Source organism: Mytilus edulis, chromosome 4 (assembly GCF_963676685.1).
Source record: "Mytilus edulis chromosome 4, xbMytEdul2.2, whole genome shotgun sequence".
NCBI classification, from domain to species: Eukaryota; Metazoa; Mollusca; class Bivalvia; order Mytilida; family Mytilidae; genus Mytilus; species Mytilus edulis.
This window is the reverse complement of record NC_092347.1, coordinates 75,315,885-75,339,690: the sequence shown is the minus strand read 5'-3', so window position 1 is coordinate 75,339,690 and position 23,806 is coordinate 75,315,885. Positions and strand designations below refer to the sequence as shown.

Below are 23,806 nucleotides of genomic sequence, written 5' to 3'. Positions count from 1 at the left end.
AGACCATTGGTGAATTTTTTCTATATCAGAATTCATCAATTCAGATGTAACATACTCGTCCTCAACAACTATATATAAAGACGTATCGTCAGCAAAAAGTCTGATGTTGCATGATATGTCACATACAATATCGTTTATGAATAATAAAAATAATACAGGTCCTAAAATTGAGCCCTGGGGACACCTGCTTTAATGCTATACACATCAGAGGTCTGTCCTCCTATGACAACTCTTTGTCTTCTTTCAGATAAATAACTTTTAAACCATTTTAATAAGTCCCCTCTTATTCCATATTTTTCTAGTTTATCTCCAGGCATAAAACATGATTGCAAGTTTGTAATAATTTTATAACAAGAAAGGAAATTAAATAAATATTTAAAAACACATTTTTCCATCGTTTTACCAATAATAGATAACAGAGAGATTGGTCTATAGTTTGATAAAATTTCTTGAGAACCACTCTTAAAAACTGGTATCACATTTGCTATTTTCCATTCATACGGATAAGTGCATAATTGAAGTGACTTATTGAACAACAGAGCCAGGGGATAGCTTAATTCTAAAGCAGCATATTTAAGAAATCTTGGACTAATGCTATCGGGGCCTGTTGCCTTAGACACATCTAACAAGAGAAGTTGGTCATAAACTTCATCTTGCGTTATAATTATATTATCTAATGTATGTATGATTTCATCTAAATTTAGTTCTGGGATATTTGCAGATGAGTCATCAACACTCGATTGATCACAAAAATAACGATTAAATGCATTTGCTTTATCCTTATTATCGTCTAAGTAGGTATCATTTAATAAAATAGGGGGGTAGTCTGACGATTTGGAAGGAAATCCAGCCAGGTTGCGCAATTTTTTCCACCAATTCTTAATGGAATCTACGTTTGAATGTAATGATTTACATTGTTTTTCAAAATAATGGGTTTTTGCTAATTTATCAAGTTTACGCATTCATTCCTAATTTTCTTAAAGTTTGCCCAAGACTCAGCAGTATTGTATTTTTTAGCTTTTTTTGTGCGAACGTTTCCGTTTACGAATTTGTCTCCTTATAAGTGACGTCATCCAATAATCTATAATTTTAATAATTTTAAATAATATTGTTTGTGGTATCTACAGCAATTCGTTCAGCTGTGTAAATTGATCTCTAGCCAATGTTGAATAAACAAGCAAACAGCATTACAGCATGTATGTGTGTGTGTGTTCGTGTGGTCAGTACAATTTACAAAGAACAGAAAAAGATGGAAAATATCACGGGACATTCAAAACACATGTCCAGAGAATCTGACAATTCAACAGCAATATATTATTAAGTTATAATGAAACATGTATGTAATGTAATAAAACTAAACACATTCATGCAATAAGGACAAAACATATAGAGGCAGTTCGAAGAAATCTTTATATAAAAAATGTAATCACTAAGTTATATAAAGTAAGAAATCGGGTGGAAAAAATTTGCCAGTTTGTTTAACAATGAAATGTCAAAGTTTAACATCTTTCATAGTAATCCATAGCAGTATTAACATTGTACACCACCTTTTGACTTGTTTTGAATAGGGAACATGCACCTTCAGTCGTTATACGAAATCCAAGACATCCTTCGGTTTGTCTGCAGTATATTGCACATCGCTTACGGGAAACGTGCTGTAAATGTTTTGGCAATCCTAAGAGAGGTTCTTTATTCAGCTGTCTACAGAATGTTCCTATAGAATAATGGAGTCATTAGCATTGATAGTGACAAGAGGAGACATGTTTTTCTTTGCTGTTTGGAATATCTATTACTGGAAATTATAACTCAGGTTGTTAGTCTTCTCGTTTGAAATGTGTAAATTTTGTCTTTTCGGTCTTTCATAGCTTACAATTAATATGATTTTGATTTTCACAATGATGAACGCCGAACGGGGACATATATTTTATATCTTTATCTGCAATTTCTTTCCAGTAGAAAGTGTTATGAATCACAATCATATCACATCTCAGTTTTCGTTAAATGACTACTGAAAAGGGGACGGGATATGCATTGAGCAACACAAAGCCCTAAAAAAAACGTTAATGAACTCATGTGCTCTGGAAAGGTAAGCAGTTTTTGCGCTACATGGCACACTTTTGTCAAACGTATATGTATGCTTTATTTTTCATTTGTAGCAGTTTTATCTATAATGGTGTGTTACCTATTATGTCTAGAGGTTTACCGTATATATCAAATAGTTTTTATTTTTAATATATAGTGGTCTTACATTTTATACATAATGATTTAATATACAGTTGTGTTCAACTATTTTTGTCTAGTGTTTTAAATACTGATATCTGGTGGTTTGTGTTATATCTATTTTATCTAATAAGTCGTATTAAACTTTTATTCTCCGGCGCAGCGTGAAACTATTGACAAAATATTACATCATTTGTAAACACTGAAACCTAGATCTTCTAACTGCTTGTCCTTTTTAGCAAAAACGCTATCAATATTGAATTCAATGGAAAACGTTCTGCTATATAGTAAAAACTGAAAAAAATTGAAAAAAAACCTTCTATTTATTATAATCCGTTTTTGCAATCAATAACCACTGCATTACATGCTGCTGACTTCGAACAGGAAAATAAAAAATGTTGCGACGTTAAACATGTGTGTGCACTGAATTCCCCTAGCCTTTGACATTTGTGTTTCAGCGAAACATAAGAACAAACTATAAAAATTCAGTTGAAAACAGCTTAACTCATCAGATCGATACAAAGACATTTATCAAACAAAAACATAGACAGAACGTTGCAGGGTATCTATCAATCCCTCATCCTATTTTTGTATTTTGATATGTTTGATAACAAAAACGTAGAAGGAATCACACAATGATAATAGTTCAGACGTCAGAAAGAAATCAAAAATCACTGACTGAATATGAATACCAAGAGATTTTCAGCATATTCATTAATAATAATCTATATATTTTTTAAAATTTATAATAGAACTTTCACCTAATATCAATCACAAGTTGAAAAATGTACAGCTGTCTCATTTGAGCCTTATATTGAATTTTTCTCAGTAAATGTGGAAACAAATTTTTTTTTTAAACTCCACGGTTTTTCTGTTTCTAAATGTGTGTTTTTTTTTATGAAGATAAAGCATTTGCTTCCTCTTATATAGTTTTATTTCTAAAAGAGGCATTTGTCAAATTCATGATCACTGATTTGATTCTCATACCAGTATTTGATTCATAGCATAGTAAAACTTTAATCTAAATAACAACCAGAGAGACAATTACTCGAGCAAAAAAGGTAAAAAGCCCAAGGAAACCAATGGGTCATCAACACAGAGATACCATTCTGCACCCACATGTGGGCTTTAGCTGACCATTTAACAATAATGTGTACTGTTACAGGAAAAAAAAAGGTTGCATAGACTTGTTATAATGTAACATGATTTCGTTCGTATTTTAGACTTCTAGTATACGCCGTCTAATTAACCATTGAGATTATCTCCGTAGACAGCTAATAGTCATCAATACAAACATAACCATCAATATAAATAGAACGCGAAGCACGTGGAATTACCATTTATCCAGGTCTGTTTGATTTGATGTCATAGATTTAAAGAATGTCAAGCATGATTTTACATGGATATCAATCAAATTGTATGTGCCGAATTGTTCAAAGAAATATGGTTGTTTTAAGGCGGACCCCTTGTTTCACTTTTTGATAATGACATTATTTTCTTTTAATAAAGTTAACACGTTAAGGGCATGAATAACCGATCTTCAGCTTAAGTTTATTTTAAGGTTGCATGAATACGGGTTCAACTGAGGTTGAATTTTTGACTTGCAAGTGAACAATACATGTTGTCAAACTTATATTGACAAAATTGAACCAAATTGTCTGCTCATAGCGAAATAGTATTTAATTATTCCCCTTTTATAAAATTGAGAATGGATATAGAGAAGGTGTCAAAGAGAAAATAACCCGACCAGAGAGACGAAAACAACTGAATGCCACCAATGGGTTTTCAACACAGCAAGAAAAACCCGCACCTGAAGTCGGGCTTCAGCTGGTAAAACAAAAATGTGTTCTAGTTCAGGAAAATTGACGTCATACTAACCTCAAAAACATATAAATGAACTAAAATCGAAAATCATGCAAGACTAACAAAGACCTGAGGCTCATAACTCGGGAAAGGCTTAAAACTTTTGAGAGTTAAATATGTCTAATGATATCCTAGCCCTCCCCGATAAATCTAGTCAATGTTTAAAAAAAACTAACACACTGCAATACACACAGTAAAACTCAGTTTTAAAGAAATCGGAATACGATGTCAAAATAGGTAAAAAAAAATTATGCTAAATGACAATAATATATAATAACTCAGAACAACTATCAGTATCTGACATACAAGCTCCAGACTTCAATAAAACTGATGAAAAGATTAGATCTCCATCATATACAAATCTAGCACAATGCCTCCCGTGCGGAATTTAGTATCATACCACCATAAAACATATGCATTGAACTTAACCCGTATCATGCCAGGAACTGGGTTTAAATGAAGGTGTTTATTTCCAATGCAAAGACCTGTTTGAATGAATAAAATCAAACTTATTTTGTATAAATGGCGGTTAATGCTCCATTTGCTATTTCGTGTGTAACTACAAATTTAACACAAATCGTATAGTAACCTTTATCATACAGCAAAGGAAATATAATGTATAATCAAAACAATTGCGTCGTATAATTCAAATGTGATGATTTCTTATTTCGAGTGTTAATCGAGAGTAAAATGTTACATGTAAACTCATTATCACAATTATCAGTGACGCTTGAATCAAAAAAGTTGAAATAGAGTACGAAGTTGAAGTTTTGTATTTTAAACTATTCGTGTAGGGCATTTCACTTTTAAAGATTTCTTTTTCAATGGTCATTTACTTAACTTTATATAACCACAGTGAATAAAAGTATAAACGTATAAAGGTATACCAAAAAAAGATGATATATACAAGATGCAGTACTTAAATATTTTTTTTTTTACATTTTTTATACATTAAACATTAATTCAGAACCGAGTTGGTTGGGATTGAAAGGGTTAACAGATTGAAATATGGTGACGGTTCTTGGTTATCACTATATGCTGAACTGTAGATGTCTTTTCGTTTATTTTAATTGTGTTAACCATGTATACCTTCTTATGGCTATGTATTGTCTATTGAATCAATAACATTTTAAGCTTTTTCTTAATCCTTAGTTTGTAATGCAGTGATAGTAGACTGTTGTTTTTTCCCTTTTTTCATGATTTTGTCAGTCTCTTTTAATCAATGTGTTTTAATTCTTCAATTGGTTTCTACTGGTTTTTTTTTTTAATTCAAATATAATTTTTTTCAAGAGAAAAGTATATTGCGTTTTCGTTTTGTCCTATCTCTTATCGTGGATTATTTGCACTGAAAAGCCAGTGGGACAATGGGGTTTGGAAGTTTGTGTCGGACTTGGTTACCAGCTCTAATATTTTGGCGTATATTATCTATTAACGGTCGCGTCCGCCTAAATCGTATGATTTCTGTGTAGTTCTTTTATATTTTCCCCTATTAGCTATTACGTTGTCTGTCGGTTTTCGAATTGATTGGTATTGCCCTCTAAGCTTTGTTTCAGTTACAGATACTAGTTTTTAAAATCGAACATATATATTTTCTCACAAGTATAATGAAGAACATGTTTTCTTCCATTCATAGCAATATCTTTTTTGATGTAAATACGAGAATTAAGCTTATTAATTTTAGTATCAAAGGAGAGATAAAAAATAACTCATCTATTTGATGAATCAATATTTAAAACTTACCCGTATAAGGCGTCTTGTCAATGTAAACTTCTACTTCACACAAAGTAAGGGAATCGCCATAATTAAGAGATTGATACTCTTTGTAGATCTTAACATATCTTCCCTGAAGATTTCTGTTGCAGGCAGCATTGAATATACTTGGAACTAATCCTGGGTGATAGAAACACAACTGACTTGATTCTTTGTCGAAATTTGACCAATCAGCAATGGTTGGAGCGTACACATAAATGTATATATTCGCCAAACGGTCGCCTAAAAGTCATAAAATAAAGTTAATTATATATAACGATTTTAGTTTTAACAGATGACAGATTTCATTTCAAATTTTATAATGAAAAAAGACCAATGGTTTTGTAAATGTTATGAGATTTAGAACAGTGGTTACGATCATGACGATAGGGACTCATGTTATCAGTCAAAATTAGAAGACTGTTGATTTTTCAGTAACCATTTTACAAATTTGAATATATATGAGTGTAAAGTGGCCTAATTTTACTTCATTTTTGCATGATTTCAGTTATCGCATGCATTATTTAATGCTGCATACGTTGTCATCGGTTTGATTGTACCTATGTTTTGTTATCTATTTCACCGATGTAGGGTTTTTTTTTAAAAAAAAATTTCTATTGCGTAGTTTATATACTCTTCTATTACATTTAGATTATTGAAGGACGACTAATTTGTTGTTTTCTTTGTCAGCTGATTACTATCGGAGTGACATATAACCAAAATCTCCTCTCATTTTTAACAATTCTTAAACTGAGTTGTAGATTTCAATCTTTTTTTTTTATTTTAAATATCTATTGAAGAAAACAATCTCATCAATTCGCCGTTTCAGAATCTAATACATTCTGGGTAATATTTTCGTAAGCGTCCTCCAAAATTTTGTGATTAGTTTAAAACGTTCTAAACAATGGAAATCCATCCAATGACGTAACGTTATTTTAATTTTAGTGTAAGAACAATGAGGTTACCCACAGTCCTTTAGATTCTGAAAAGGCAAAATTAAACGCCATATATGTGAACAAAGTCTCATACGTGAAATAGTTAAACTTCTTTGGAATGAAAGAGGGTATAAAAATTGTTCTTTTTAAAACATTATAAATATTTTCTATCTGAAGACAAAACTTGGAAAATTTGACAACTATTAATTGTGTAGCAGCATAGGTAAATAAAGTTAAGAATGCAAAAGTATTGATCAATAGGACCCATCACACCTATATAAAATGACGATTCTTCCAGCGACGGCCAGAAACGGGTTTGTTCTCCGAATAGTGTAAAAGTTAATAGAAATTATCATTCGTTTTACATACTTACTACAACAGTCTAGTCTGTTGAAGATCGTTACGCTGTTGATAGAATACTCCTGTCCAAGATCCACTGCCCACCAGCAGATCAAATCATTCGTTATTGTAGAGGTACAAAACATTTGATTATATGGTGGTGGATATGCTGCTTGCTGTTGGTTACCATCAACTGCAAGTAATGAACTACCCGGCAATCCGTATATGTAATATGTTGAACTCTGTCTACTATCTTTGTGTAGGGCAACGTTATCTCTTAATCCTTAAAGATGTTTTGAAAAATATTAGAGTAGTCAGAAATAACGGATACATTGAAGGATTTTTTTTAAATTTTATTAATATAATATATTTTCAACTGTCTTGATAAAGCATTTTAAAAATTCAATCGAGTTTACTGTTATTGAACTAAATGATCTCTATAATATCAATGAATCTTCAATATCCTTCATCAATAAAAATCAATGTCAACATAATTACCAATATTCATTTTACGGTACTCTTCTTTAACAAACATTGATATTTACAAAGGGGATGATTTTTCTTTCCCTACTGTTAGTTTTTCTTTTTTGCCAGTGATGTTCCTTTGGTGACGTTTTGTGGTGTCTATGTTGCCCAACTTGTTCGCTATGGTCGTGTCTGTAGTGACATTTATGATGTTTATGAACGTAATTTATGTATTACTAGTGATTTATTAAGGTAGATCATAGGTATAAGTTTCCCGGGATAGATTTTTTTTATACTTTGCCAAAATAAAGATTTTACTATGCTCTTTTAAAAAATATAATAAAAAGGATGGGTCACCGAATTATTTTTCAAGCTATAAGTCGTTGAAAATTGTCTAAAGGAGTAAGTCCGGTAAGGACCGATTTTGGCCTCAAATTTCAGGCTCATCTGACGAAAGATTTTGACCACTTTTTAAACACTTAAGTGTCTATTTCATTTGAAATAATCAGTTTATGTGAAAGATTTTAACTGATTTAGTCATTAAAAACGATCCAATTCAAGCTCAAATATGAAAAATCTATCAAATATGCCGCAAAATGTCACTTTTCAGTTGGTTTTTGTCAAAAATGAACGTATCTGCAATCGTGTTCATCCTCAACCTTTATATATGTTATGTATTATAATAAAATACAACTTTCATTTCAATATTAAGGATGAACACGAATGCGGTCACTTATGTTTTACACATTTAACTAAAATGCTAGAATTGTGAAGATTTCAGTAATTTAGCATTACTTTATGGTGCTAGTACCCAATATATGTGCATTTTATTGTCAAAAACAGCCTATATTTATGAGGCAGAAGCATTCTACTGTCCAATAAATAACTAAAAGTTCACATTTTAACATTTTGTAAAATCTGCTATATTTTGGGGCCAAAAAGGGGTCTTACTGGATCTACTCCTTTGCTTAGAATGATTATGATAAAACACATTTTTGTGCATGAAAAAAAATCTATGAGATAGAATTTTGAAAAAATATGTGAGAAGATAGGTTTTATAATATGGTTTAAGAAAATAAAAAGAAAAAATGGTGTCACCAAACTTGTTTTCTTGCTACAAGTAAAAATGTCAAATGTCCCTATCATTCCAGTATAAATTTGGTCGTCAAAGAGTTATCTCCCCTTAAATGGCTTAGTTGAAAAAAATGATTCTAAAACACAAATGTTTGGTATTTGTTTAAATATTTTTGATAATGCAATAAATCAACAAGTTTTCATCATATAACTAAACAGTATAATCAATAAAATTGCACATCTGTCTACAAATTTGTAGATTTGGGCAAATAACTAGACTGATTATGTACTGAAATAGTACAATCCAAGATGGCGGTATACCATGAATCTACCTTAAGTGAGGGATTTAATTACCACATATTACTTAAAACCATTACAAAATTCTTTCGAAGTTAAAAAAAAAAGTTTGGTTTGTATTTTTGGCTGTACCTGTAGATAACTTATTTCAAACAGAAATTTATGGTGATTTTATAAACCGAGCCTTACCATTTAAATACGATCCGGGTAAACTTATCGATCCTTTAAATAAAATAGAAAAAAAAAAGTTTTCCCTTTTAACACTGAAATTAAATCTTTTAATATTGTTTTGTTGGCATAAATATTAATTTTGTTATCAGTGAATCAAAACAATACTCAATATGATACATGTGTACTTGTATTCGCTTTGAACTAATTTTCAGTAACTGCGAGTACTATCAGATCTATCCTGTATAAGAGCGTGGGTTTAGAGCTTAAATATATTTGACCCCGTTACATTAGTATGTGCCTGTTCGAGTCAGGAGCCTGTAGTTTAGTGGTTGTCTTTAGATTATGTCTGTCATGGTTGGTTTTTTTTGCAAATTGTTTTGAAATTAATTGGGCCGTTCGTTTTCTCAATTGAATTGTTATACCCGACCTTACGGCATGGATTTTTCGCGTTGTTGTAGCCTGTATGGTTGCCAATAACACTGCTTACATGCACATCATTTGATTTTTGTGGATAGTTGTCTTATTTGCAATCATACCTCATCTCCTCATTTTCATATTAAGGAAAAAAAAGTATAAGTCATTGTGTCATTGTTCTATGATAATTTGGTATTATTTTTTCTTATATGCTTTGTCTATAATTTGCCTATTTTTGTTTCTTTTTTACATTTGACGTGGCTCTGTATTTATACATTCCTTCATTGTGTTATTGTTCTTTGGTTATTTTTGTATTCTTGTCTCTCATTTTAAGGTAGCGCAATACAAAGATTTGTTCACTGACGCTAAATTCATTCAAGTATGGATATCATTATATAGCAACTAATTACATAACAATTAATTATGTAATAATCATGTCATAATGAAATTATCACAATTTGAAAGATTAATCATTCTTCTTTCTTTTGGTACCTCAATTATAAAATTTAAAGAAGTTACATCAGTTTAAAGATGTCTGATTGGGGATATAAAATCTTTGTATTGTGCTACCTTAATATACTTTGTCTGTATGCATGTTTTCGTTTTTTTATATTTTTACATTTCATTTTTTCTTAAAAATGCTTTGTTTATATGTCATCTTGTTTTACTTTGATACATATGAGGTGGCTCTGTACTTATTGTGTTATTGTTCCAATGTTTGTTTACATATACAAAATTTCATAGGAATAAAGATAATAAAACAAGATTGACTGCTGTATCCTTATTTTTGACATTTTTTCGTATTAAGTCTGTTTGTTTTGTTCACACATCGTTGTCAATATAATGGTAATTTTTAGACAGGTATATACGTAAAATGTTTAGCTAGCAATACAACGAGGTTTACTCCACCATTTTCTACATAAGAAAATGTCTGTACCAAGTCAGGAACATGACAGTTGATATCCATTCGTTGGATGTGTTTGAGCTATTAATTTTGCCTTTTGATGAAAGACATTCTGTTTTTGAGTTTTCCTCTGAATGCAATATTTTTGTGAATTTTTTTTTTGAATTCAATTATATGAAAACAGTAAAAGAGAAGCGAAAGATACCAAAGAGTCATTCATATTCAGAAATGACAACGCCATGTGAAAAAAAGACAAAAAGATTAAGCTTCATACAAAACACAACATAGAAAACTATGACTAAGCAACAACAAACCAACCAAATACCGGGGCTGATCGCAGGTACTTCAGAAGGGTGAGCATATCCAACTCCACATGTTGCACCCGTTTGGTTGCTTATACAGCCCGTAACAGAGAAGTGATCGAACTGATGTTTCTTTACCGTCAAAATTAGCTACGTTATCGACAAACTTAATTGAGTAGTGACCGAACTATTGGTACTTTAACGTTAAAAAGATTGACAATGCTGACAAACTTTCGTGTGTCGATAATCAAGTTTAATATCGATAATATTGGAAATAATTCTAATAATATGAAACAAAATATGCCCATGCACCATTTCGATTGGGCGAAAAGTAGTAATTTCTTCAAAGTCAGAACAGACAAAAAAGATTTACGGAAGGACGTCTTGATAGTATTATTTCCTTTAAAACTTTACCCAAAACTAAAAGAAATATACTGGTAAACAATTAAAAAGGTGTTTGATAGGAATGAAGGCCTTTATTTTTACAATGTGTACCGTATGTGTGATGGATTTGAATTCAATCAATAACTTTGAAATTTTTTCTCATATGTATACACAAAAGGGAGGACTGGTATTTGTACTTCTGTTAGAATATATCTTCGTCCGTTTCACATGCCAAACTTTTTTCTAGTAAAGTTTAAACGGGAAAATTTTGTTGAGATTTTTTTTAATATGACAAAAAAACGAGCAAAACTATTTCTTGCAATGGCACACACAGAGAATATTTTTTTTAGTAAAAATCAGTAAAAAAACATTTCTCCAAAATATACCATGGCCAGGACCTGACAGTTTTTAGCAGTGTACAAATAAAAATCGTCCGGAAAACTGCGCTTGCTGTCATTTTGAGGGATCATGCAACATTTCACATATTACCCATAAACAACATAGGTTCTCAATTACTAAAAATAGTTCTAAAAGATAATTTCAAATCAGAGTAAACATATTAACTTCCTTATATCCAGTCGAATTTGTCGATAGGTTACACAAAGCAGGTTCTAAAAACGTTTGTATCAGGGAACACATTTTTCTTTGACTTTTAAAACATGTAGGGGAAACGGATTTCCTAACCATGCACATATATTATTCCGTATTTCTGATTTTTTGTTCGTTAACGTAAATTATACGACTTTTTTTAATGATACGTGAACTTGTGCCATTTATTTTTGCTGGTCTTTAAGAAGACAATTTACAATTGTGCAGTGAACGGAGGCACTTATACATAACCTTATAATTCTGTTTGGAAACAAAAATGAATTCCCAATATATAAATATACATGTATGAAAATACATGTATTATATGTCGTGTACATGATTGGATTTTGTAGATATAACTACCGCACAGAAAAAGTATCATGGATTTCGAGGCTTTCATATTCAAGGTTTTGAATTCTACACTTTTTGAAAACATGTGGAGACCTCTACAGTTCCTTAAAACATCAATTATTTTTTTGTAAATTGAGTGCCGTCCCCCTGAACATGCTAACACTTAAGTCATATCTTTTCATTTTTATAATTTTTTCCCCTGTTTGTCTATGTTGTCTTGATTGTTGGAACGATTAGTGGTATCTAACAATATTTATGAAAACTTTCTGAGAATTATGAATATTTCTTCTCTGTCAGATATGGATCATTACCAATGATAAAATGAAATGCCGTACATCACATCTTAAAGAGGTTTAAATTTCAAATATTCGTCAATAACTTTAGATATAGAGCAATTTTGTCTTCAACATTTCAAATGTTAAAGGGTACATTTGTATTTTTTACTTCGATTTGAAGGAAATTTATGTCAGTTTTTTCTGTGACAAAGTACAAGAATGTCGGTATTGCAACAATGTATGATTGACATATTCCCGGGGACATAATAAACAGATAGGTATGAAAAAGAAAAGATATGGGATATTCTGTATCAGACGAAAGAAAAACTATTACAGTGTTGAATCCCATAAATATTCACAGTGAAAGCAGTATATAATATCTACATTGAGCAAATCGATGAGGTCATGTTTATTGTAGAAACGATGGATGCGACCCCGATGAAGTCATGATCAATGTCATTCAATCAATGAGTATTTATGCTATTCATAATGCATTTATCTGAGTCGCAGTCATCGTTTCTACAATAAACATTTCCTCGTAACAAATGATAGAAATTTCGGAGATCCCGTATTTGATCCTTTACCGTTAAAATGAAAATGCCAATGACAGAGGTTGATTATAAAAAATGTTTTACTGTGTTAAAAAAAACTTCCACTTAAACAATGAAAACTTACACGTTGGACATGAAATATTTTGTTAATGAAGAAAATTAAATTATGTCACTTCTGAAATAAGTTTGTCGATAACGTAACTTATTCTGACGGTAAAGAAACGCCAATTCGATCACAACTCTGTTACGGGCTGTATAAGTACAAAACCGATAACAAGTTATAATCTGTAGGTTTCATTCATGGAATGAAGGACGGGATTGTGGTTACGACATTTGGAACATATTTGCGTCATCTGTGAAACAGATATTCCATATCGATCAACCAACTCTTCATGACATACGTAAAATTATCGTAACGGTGATTTGAAATTCTCCACTTTGTATTATGTTGAAATGGGAAGATCATGATTTAGACCCTTAACTCATCTATTCTGTTGTATTCTTTAGGCAAGTTAGAAGAGATATAATTCGACAGTTTTAAAAAGTCTCCAAATAAATGTTAACATAAAAAATAATTTGTGTTAATTAAAATCTAAACGATCGACTTGGTTTTATCTAATTAAAAAACATAATTGTAGGAAATACTCTCCTTTTATTCAATTACCAGTTGTTGACATGATACGGGTAATATTCTTCTTACATACTTTATGATTATATGTGCTTTAATTTTCATATGATAAACACATACTCATTCAATCAGTTGGACTAAATTCTGGAGCGGGCATGTAAATTTTGCTTAGTTTCTTTTGCTACATATCCTGTCATTGGACTCGGACTTCTCTTAAGCTGACTTTGACTGTGCGTTTTGCCGTGTATTTTTTATTCTACATTGGCTAGAGGTATAGGGGAGGGTTGAGATCTCACAAAACAGGCGTAACTCCACCGCCTTTTTTTTGTCAGTTTCGAATTAGGAGTCTCTGACCTTTGTTTGTCTTGTATGTGTTTTCACCTTTGTTCATTTATATGTTTATGAGTTTAATGTGACGTCCATTTTCACTGAACCAGTGCATATTTTTTAATTAGAGAGCCAGTTGGAGCCCGCCTCTGGGTGTGAGATTTTCTCGCTGTGTTGATGACCACTTATTGGCCTTGTGCTGTTTTCTCTTCGTTGGTCGGCTCTCTTTGGCAGATTTGGCTTAAAAAAGGGGGAGGGTTCAATAGCGCCAAGCTACAGAAAATATGCCAAATTTATTTAAGATCTTGTCGTGCTGACTGGTTATCCTTCGTTGTTTCATGTTTTTTCTCTATCTTCAATTGACTTAGCCGATAATACAAGAAATGTGCATAAATGGTCATTGAAGTTGACGGATAATTTTAGTCATTTAAACGAGAAGCGAAAGAAACCAGTTGGATACTTAAAATTATAAGTCGATAATAAACTAACAAAGCCCAGGCTTTAAAAAAGACAGATAGACAAACATAAGTACACAAAACATAACATATAAAACTAAAGTCGTAGTAACACGAACCCAAGTTAAAACTGGGGTGATATCAAGTGCTTCGCAAGGAAGTACATATCCTGTTCCATGTATAGCACCTGTCGTATAAATCATGTCAGTAGATACCCGGTATTAAATCTTGTATGGTAGATCATATTCGATGAAAGGGTAAGTGGTTGTAGTTACCATCTGTGAAACGGATGTTCCATAACGGTCTATCAACTCGTCATGGCGTCCGTAAAACTTACGAAGTGATGATGTCAACTTCACCACTTGGAACTCTTAGTTTAACAGCGTAATTGTGAGCAAAAACCCTCTATCAAGAAATTATTAATTGGAAATGCAAGCACTTAACTATCGTATCAACTGGGAGACATATACTCCGTATGTAGACGCTACTGGAATGTTGCTCCATAGAAATGCAAGGTTCGTAATAAGGATGTTGAAATAGTAATTTTGTCGTTTAGCTTTGTTTTTAACTTCTAGATGTAAGTGAAGATATAAAGAATACTTAACTGTATCTGTTTTATTCTGTATCTCAAGTTCGATGGGATAGATGCGTTCAATATTGTCACCAAATTTTCAATTATTTAGTGAGAGAACAGCATCTTCATAGCCAAAAGTTAGGTTAAAGGTTACTTCTAGCTTTTTGCTTTCCTTCTAAGACGTTCAAATATGAATCCATCCTCATATAAATAAAGTAACTAGTCGCTAAGAGAATCACAGTTTGTAACCTAACTAAATTGAAACTAAATTGTTTTTGCATTTTAAATTATTTCATTACATTTACAGGTATAAACCGTTAATATATTTTGAATTCAGATATGCTGAATTGCAATTACTTCTATAAGGAGTCGACACCACATTCTCATTGAAACCGTCACTTCTAACAATAAAATCGTTCGCCATTTTTTCCTTTCTATAGACTAGCTCATTCAAAAGTATTGACGATCCCAAAGGCAAAATGCAGAACAAACAGAGATTGCTGAACAGTTAATGACGAACTTTCTCAATTATATGAAACACACAATATCTACTCACAAGGAAGTCATAAACCAAGAGTTCCAAAGTGCGAAGTTGAAATCGGCCTTCGTAAAATTTATGGACGCCATCACAAGTTAATTGACCGTTATGGAATACTAGTAACCGTTTCACAGATGATATCGGATATGTTCCTTATGTCGCAACTACAATCCACTTCCCTTTTCACCGCGAATGTGACCTACTAAATAAGACTATTTACCAGGTTTGTAATAACATGATCAACACGACGGGTGCCACATGTGAATCAGGATCTGCTTACCCTTCCAGAGCACCTGATATAACCCCTAATTTTTGGTGGGGTTCGTGTTGATTAGTCCTAGTTTTCAGTGCTGTGTCTTTTGTACTCTTATTTGTCTGTTTGTCTTCTTATTTTTTTGGCCATGGTGTGTCAGTTGGTTTTCGATTTGTGAGTTTGACTGTCCCTCTGGTATCTTTCGCACCTCTTTTATTATCCACTTTGACCTCTGTTTTGGAATATTGGGTTTGTAAATGCATAGATTGGTCGACTGATAAATGTCAAATGACAAATGTGACAATTGACCAAGAAATAACTCACGTTTTAACATGTAATACAATAGGTACGTCAACCAGCATTGATATTTTTTTCTTACTTAATATCCATGGCAATTGTTACAAACGTATCGATGACCAGAACTAATAATCAAATACGTAGGTTACGAAGATGATACGAAACGGTGAAGGTCGGAACATTGTCACGACTACCGGAATGGCCAAAAATATCATTTAAGGGCAATAACTCCTCCACAGTTATAAAATTTCTACTCTAGTCAGACTTTCTCTCTATATAACGGTTTCATTATAATAAAGAGTACTTGTATTTTACCCTATGTTCTATTTTGTCATATCGGCCATTTTGGTTTGCCGGCGGTGTCATCGGCACAATATTTATACTAGATACCTTTAATGGTGGGCCAGGTTAGAAAATATAAATACAAGCACCATTAGAATTACAATTTAATAGAATGTAAAAGTTAACAAAGAGAGCTAAAAGTATCAAGTAACCTTATGAGATCAATAGAAAATGTATTTTAAAATTTCCTTGGCCAACTTCAAAGAAGATGTCATACAGCATCGTTATGAATTGTCTTATGTAAACAGTACAGGAAGACAACATTTTAGCAGTGTATTTAACACTCACTAAAATATAACATTTTTTTTATTTACGCGATAAATATGAATATTTTTATGTTATTATTATTTATACATTTGCACAACACTATATTCCTTAACACTACTACCTATTTTTAAATTTTCTTTTTACTATGGTTATTATCTATTGTCGTATTACGATCTACTTAATATTATGATGTCGAGCACTTCTATGTGTGTTTATCGCTACATTGTGTTTTTGTGCATTTTTTGTAATCTTGTTTTTCATTTTTTACTTATTTGCTTAGAATATACAGTATATATGTGCTATTTTATTTTTCTTTGTTGACATAGTTGTTTGTGTTTATAATAATTCAGATTATAAAACAATGTTGACTGATGTACCTCAATTTTTTATATTTATACTATAATGTCTGTTTTATATACCCACACATTTTTGTTAAGATGATGTAATTCTATGCGACTGTAACACAATTGAGATGTTAAGCTAGCTATCAATGCCACTACTGTTAGAAATCAGAAACATGACAGTTATTTTCCATTCGTTTGATATGTTTGAGCTTTTGATTTTTCAATTTGATAAGTGACTTTCCGTTTTGAATTTGTTTATAGGTCTGTTTGATAGGAAGTTGTGAACACGAATTATTTACTTATTGTTTCCTTATAGTCCTGCATTTAAAAATCGGTGTCCTCTTTGTTGACAATTTAAAACGCTTACATATATAACAAAACTTATTTTGTGCAGAGCATGCATTTATCTTTTGCAAATGAGGTCGGAATAGGGTTTTGATTTAAACTAATTTAAAAAAAAAAAGCAAAAAAAAAAGCAATGATTATTTAAAAAATTGTAATTTGAAAATATCAATTTACTTCTTACTTTTATACAACCATCCCATTGTGTTTTTCTAAGACTAAAACGTTTGATAATGTTATAGTTTAATCGTGTAAGTGTTATTTAATCGGTTTGTTTTCTATGCATTTAGATAATATTTTTTTTTGTATATACCTGTTTCAATCTACTGTTTATTTGTCATATAAGTTGAATCTGATTTAGACTTATCCATACTATGGGAATATGGACAACATGGGCAATAAACTATCTCTAAACAATAGTTATGTTCAGGTCCACGACACTGCAGGGCGACTGGATTTAAACAGCCGTATTTTGATGACAATCATGACTTATCATTGAACATTTACTATTACGTAATATTAATGTTATTTCCTCCTTCCCAGACATATTACCCTGTAATAGTTCTTCATGTTGCAGTGCACTTAGCACAAAGCAGCAAAAGTTATGCATTCAACGGTTAAGTTTGATCATTTTATTAACTTCAATCTAGGCTGAATTCATATATTTAACGAAAGTTGGCTCTTCAGCAGTTTGAAATCTAAATTTAAGTTTTTGAATCATTGCAAAAAGGGAATGGTGCAGTGCAGTTATTTTGTTTAGTAAGCTAGGTAATCTCATCATTTAGTGGAAGATGAAATGTTATATGCAGTATTCGATTATTCATATTAGTGTTCTACCTCTGCTGGTTCTGGCAAAACTTCGTATTAACTTTTTAACTTTCCATTAAAAAACAACAGAATCCTAGTCGCATTTAATAGTAAATAGATATTTATTCGACTTACTAATTTTAGTTGCAGAATAGTATAAATGGTTTCAATGTTACTGCTCGAGTATTCCGAAAATGAACAACTCTTCGGTGATGTAGGAGGTCAAACAATTTAAATATCAAAATAAAGGTCTATGAATAACAAAAAAGGACACGAATATTAGCCCAAGCCAGTAAAGGAATAAGAGCTTCGCATGAGGGAGATATATTTCTTAACCTAAAATGATATTAAAAAACACAAAACTTTAATAACATAATATCCGTATTTGCATGCCAATACAGAATAACTAGCTACTGGACTTGTGATAGGATCGGGGACTGAGTGTTGATATGGTCAGGTTGACTGGTGATAGGATCGGGGACTGAGTGTTGATATGGTAAGATTGACACAAATTGTAAGGTTAAAAGTTTAAGATCAAAATTGTTAATCAAATAAATATGGACAACACTATGCCTAACAGTCAAAGCGAAAAAGAAAATGAAAGATTAAACTTGAACAATGCAGAAGAGACCTACTTATTTATCATTTTTCTCAAGCTAACAAACATTTGTAAACCATGCATTCAAGTATAAAAAGTATGAGAAGATAATGTCCATCAAATGGTGATTTAAGCTACGGAAGAGTGCACTTCACTATTTCTTTTTTATAATGTTACTCACGCTATTGTAGAAATATACAAAATATTATAGAAAGAATGAATACGATTTATTTTTTCTGATCACAAACATAACTGTCTTAAGAGAACACATGAAAATTTATAGACATAAATATGACTTGCAATGCATAGTCTGAATGTTTGACAATTTTACTTACCATGACATAGAAAGAAAATATTCAAAAGAATAAGCATTGATGACTCTTCCATTATTCACTTTGAGCTATCCATCCCCATGTTGTTAAAATTCATCACTAAAAAAGGAATACATACGAATAGCATTATGATATGCTGTGGAAAGAAGCTGCGCATGCCCAAATAAATTTTTCATTATTAAAAGAAAGGACGGGCTTGTTCTTGTATCGAGCTGAAAATGACTTCTATTTGAGATATTGATTAAAATATTCTGTTGTTTATATAAATCCTTCATCAAATACTTTTTCCAAAGAAAATGCTATTTTCTATTATTCACAGAATCAAAGTCTTCATTAAGAAAAATGATGAAATGACATCTAAAGAAGAGAAAAATTAAAATATATTTTCTATTTGATTTTAAGAGCGAATCGAACAATAACACCATGACAAGAAGATAACAGAAAATCAAACAAACTGTCTATTTCTGACACAATAAGTTAATTTACAGATTATATGACTATCCTGGTAACTAGTACCACGCAAACATGTCGCTAAATTCATATCATATCTGTAAAATAAATCCTGAAGGGTAACCGTAAAACATATGAACGAACGAGTCTTTTCCCCTTATAACTCGGTAAGTGCAATTTTTGTGAAATACACAAACTTCAATTAATAAAGTCCGTATATTGTGAACATAGACTAGCGAAATGGATTTATTGACATATGTTACTACTGGGAAATGGGAAGTCGGTAGTTGGGTAGTTGGAATTGTAACATTTGTCATTGATTTTAGTTTGAAGTCTTCCGTCTCTGCTAAAATCGTTGGATTGTTAAGGTTCAAATAAAATCAAAATGTAGGACATTTCATAAACATCATAACTTTGCCTTTATTTTTCAACCTATAAAGAATAAGGTCCTAAACTATGAGAACATATGTTCATTTAAACATACTTAACATATACACACTGTGTAATTTGTAAATAAACTTGAAATTGTTATGTTGTAACCAAACTGGTTATTGTTGTGAACACTAAATTTTCAAAAACATTTGGAGGCCTGCGAGACAACTTAATTTGCTTAAAATTGGTATTGACGAATAATGTTACATGAAATGCGGGCAATAAAGGCAACAGAAGTATACCGCTGTTCGAAACTCATCAATCGATTGAGAAAAAAATAAATCCAGGTTACAAACTAAAACACAGGAAAACGCATCAAATATAAGAGGAGAACAACGACACAACAGAAACACAACATTAAAATGTAACACACACAGAAACGAACTATAATATATCAATGGCCATTTTTCTGACTTGGTACAGGACATTTTAAGAGAAAAATGGTGGGTTGAACATGGTTTTGTGGCATGCCAAACCTCCGGCTTTTAAGGCAATGTTAAATATAACATTAAAATGACAACATTAGTTGACGAGACTACAATACAAATAAATGGGAGAACATATAGGACAGAGAAACACACGATTAATAGCTAACAAAAGGTACTAGAATTAAAATGTAATACGCCAGACGTGCGTTTCGTCTACACAAGACTAACCAGTGACGGTCAGATGAAAATGTTCGAAAGCCAAAACAAGTACAAAGTTAAAGAGCAATAAGGACCAAAAGTTCCAAAAAGTTGTGCCTAGGCTAGGGTTTTCTGCCAGGCTCATGTTGATTTGTCACATCCATTTTTTTTAATGGCATAGTTGTCCAATTTCTGTATTGTACTTTCGATATTTGTTCACCTAGATACATGAAATTAACTGAAACTCGAAAATCAATACACTTTCTGAAAAATAAACATGAGCTCCCCTGCATTGAAACATTGTTGTGACGTCATTCTATTTTTGTACCCGTTCTTTATTTCAGTGATTAGACTATCATTTACCTGTAAGAAACCATTATATTACTTTTAACTGTCCAATATTTTTAAGAATAGCCCTCCTCTTTCTTAAAAATATTGTACAGCTGAAGGTAGCACAACTGATTCTTACAGTTAGATGATAGCCCAATCACTGAAAAAACACGATCAATTTCGCCAATTGTTTTCATCATGTGAATAAAAAAAGATACAACCAAATACCAAATGACAATTACAAAAAAACATTTTCTTAAAGTCACCTTCAAATAAAATAATTGTGTCACTCGTCAAAACAGTTCTTGAAGAAAAAAAAAACACTTTCAAATTGATTAATACACTGCCGAAAGATTTATTATCGTCCGTCTTTGGTTATTAGAATTGACCTCTGGTGTTGCTCTTATTCTTCCGAACATCATTTTCATCTACAATTAAAATGAAAAAAAAACCAAAGTAATGCTTTTAACACTACAAACTGATCAGAGTCTGAAAAGACCAGTTTTGTGCTCGACCAGTAAAATCGAGAACACATTTTACTCGACTAGTCTCGACATTGTCTTGACAGTACTTAACTGTACTCAATTGTGCTCGACTAGGTATCGACTTTACTTAATTAGTCTAATTCAGTACTCGATGATCTTGGTGTAGTCTGAAATGGTCTTGACCAAGGCTCGACCAGTTTCGACTTGTCTCGATTAGTCTCGGCCTTCAAATTTAGTATTTACTGGTGTAAATCAGCCAGTCTAACTAAATTAAATATATATCTTATAAAATTCCAGCTTATTTGGTAGTTTGATTTATTGCTGTGAAATGAAAGAATTCTTCAATAGGTAAAAATCAGATGCTGAATCCCAGGTCTATATGTAGTTGGGTATTGCTGTCAAATTTAAGGATTTAATAAATGTAGGTTAGAAAAGCTAGGATTTGCAGTTTGGAAAAAATTCAGGTAGTACATTTTTTTTTATAACTTTTTCAAATCAACTTGGATTTTCTTCAAACTATGCAGCTATCTTAGCAATAAATTGATATTACTGAATCCCAGGGCAATATGTTGTTTGGTATATTGCTGTTAAATTTAAGAATTAAATCAATCTAGGTCAAGAAAGCTAAAATTTGCAGTTCGGACTATATTCAGATAGAGCACTTTAATTTTTTATATGAACTTTTTCAATTCAATTTTGATTTTCATCAAACTATACCGCTACCTTGGTAATATATTAAGCTTACTGAATTTCAGGTTGTTATGTAGTTTCAGGTTGTTAAGTATTGCTGTCAAATTTAAGATCAAAATAATCTAGATAAAAAAGGCTAGGTTTCGCAGTTCGGACAAAATTCAAATAGTACACTTTAAAAAAAATTTGTTTATGTCTTTTTCAAATCAAATTAGATTGTTATCAAACTATGCAGCTATCTTAGTTATATATTGATCTTACTGAATCACAGGTCGTTATGTAATGTGTGGTGTTGCTTTCAAATTTAAGAATTAATTAATGTAGGTAAAAAAAACTAGAATTTGCAGTTCAGACAAAATTCAGATAGTACATTTTAGATTATTTCAAATCAACTTGGATTTTCATGATTTTTGGAACTCTAAATCTACAGCTATTTTTATTATTTAATATTCTTACAAAAAAACAGGTTAATTGTTAATTTAGTTTATTGCTGTCAAATTTAAATATTTGAATTATCTATCTGAATTTTGTCAAAACTGATTTTTTTTTGTCTTTTATCACCTATGAACTAGGTCATTAAATTTGACAGCAATATACGAATATACAAAACAACCCGGTTTTTTGTATGATAAATATATAATAAATATAGCTGAAAAGTTTCATGACAATCATAGCTGATTTGAAAAATATATGAAATTTTAAAAAAGAAACTTTTTTTTGTTATAAACAAGAATTTAATATCATGAACTTTCAAAACAATCCTTGATAACCTTTTAAAAAGGAAATGTGTTTCAAAGTTACAGTAAAAATTTATTTTAATCAAATCTAAAAATATTTTTTTTGTCAAATTTAAAGACATGGCATACAAAAAGCACTTTGACATGGCTTAATTACCTCAGTACAAATGAGTTTTACAGGTAAAAAGAAAGCCCTACTTTTCTTAAACTCGTGTATTACTTATCAAGTGAATTCAAAAAGCCTGCGATTTAAATTTAACAGGATGTTGCAACTTTGAATGAATGTTATTTAGAATTAAAAACTCTGGTAGGTGTGATCTTTTTGATAAGTTTGCCCCAAGCAGAAGGTATTGCTTTATAAATCACCAGAAATCAGAAGAAATATTTTAATAATTTCTTAAATGTTTCATCCCCTTTTTGATAAATTCATATAATATTTATGAAAAAGGTATGAAACATTAAAGACATTATATAGATATAGGAAGATGTGGTGTGAGTTTTATATACCTATTTTATAAATTCTTTATCCCAAATTAAAATAAAAGATATATTTCTAATATCTTAGCTTTTTTTTACCTAGATTAATTAATTTTTTTAATTTGACAGCAATACACCAAACTTCATAATGACCTGGGGTTCAGTAAGGTCAATGTATTACTAAAAAAGCTGTATATTTTGATGAAAATCAAAGTTGATTTGAAAAAGTTATAAAAAAAATTAAAGTGTACTATCTGAATTTTGTCCGAAATTGCAAGTCCTACCTTTGTTACCTAGATTAATTTAAATCTTTAACTTGACAGCAATACGCCAAACTACATAACAACCTCGGATTCATTAAGATCAATATATAACTAATATAGCTGTAAAGTTTGATGAAAATCTGAGTGTATTTAAAAAAGTTATTAAAAGAATTAAAGTGTACTATATGAATATAGTCCGAAATGCAAATTCTAGCTTTTTTTTACCTAGATTCATTTAATTCTTAAATTTTACAGCAAAAATTAATACACCAAACTTCATAACTAGCTGGGTTTCAGTAAGATTAATATATTACCAAGGTAGCTGTATAG

At 31.2% G+C, this 23,806-nt stretch overlaps 1 protein-coding gene across 1 annotated transcript; it reads right to left on the bottom strand.

Moving 5' to 3' along the window:
• Positions 1-326: 326 nt before the first annotated feature.
• LOC139518523 (fucolectin-like) lies at positions 327-19,129 on the bottom strand. Its single transcript, XM_071310024.1, has 4 exons — positions 18,990-19,129; positions 7,141-7,389; positions 5,824-6,075; positions 327-1,714 (listed from the first exon to the last, which is right to left on the bottom strand). The coding sequence occupies exons 1-4, from the start codon at positions 19,039-19,041 to the stop codon at positions 1,500-1,502; spliced, it is 768 nt and encodes a 255-aa protein (XP_071166125.1). The 5' UTR covers positions 19,042-19,129; the 3' UTR covers positions 327-1,499.
• Between the last annotated feature and the right edge of the window lie 4,677 nt (positions 19,130-23,806).

Excerpts from the sequence above, each read along its gene's own strand:
- LOC139518523 (XM_071310024.1), bottom strand. The coding sequence starts at position 19,041 with ATGGAAGAGTCATCAATGCTTATTCTTTTGAATATTTTCTTTCTATGT. Across the intron at positions 7,390-18,989 it reads TATTTTCTTTCTATGTCATG|GATTAAGAGATAACGTTGCC; the intron begins GTAAGTAAAATT and ends AACATCTTTAAG. Across the intron at positions 6,076-7,140 it reads CAACAGACTAGACTGTTGTA|GCGACCGTTTGGCGAATATA; the intron begins GTAAGTATGTAA and ends TATGACTTTTAG.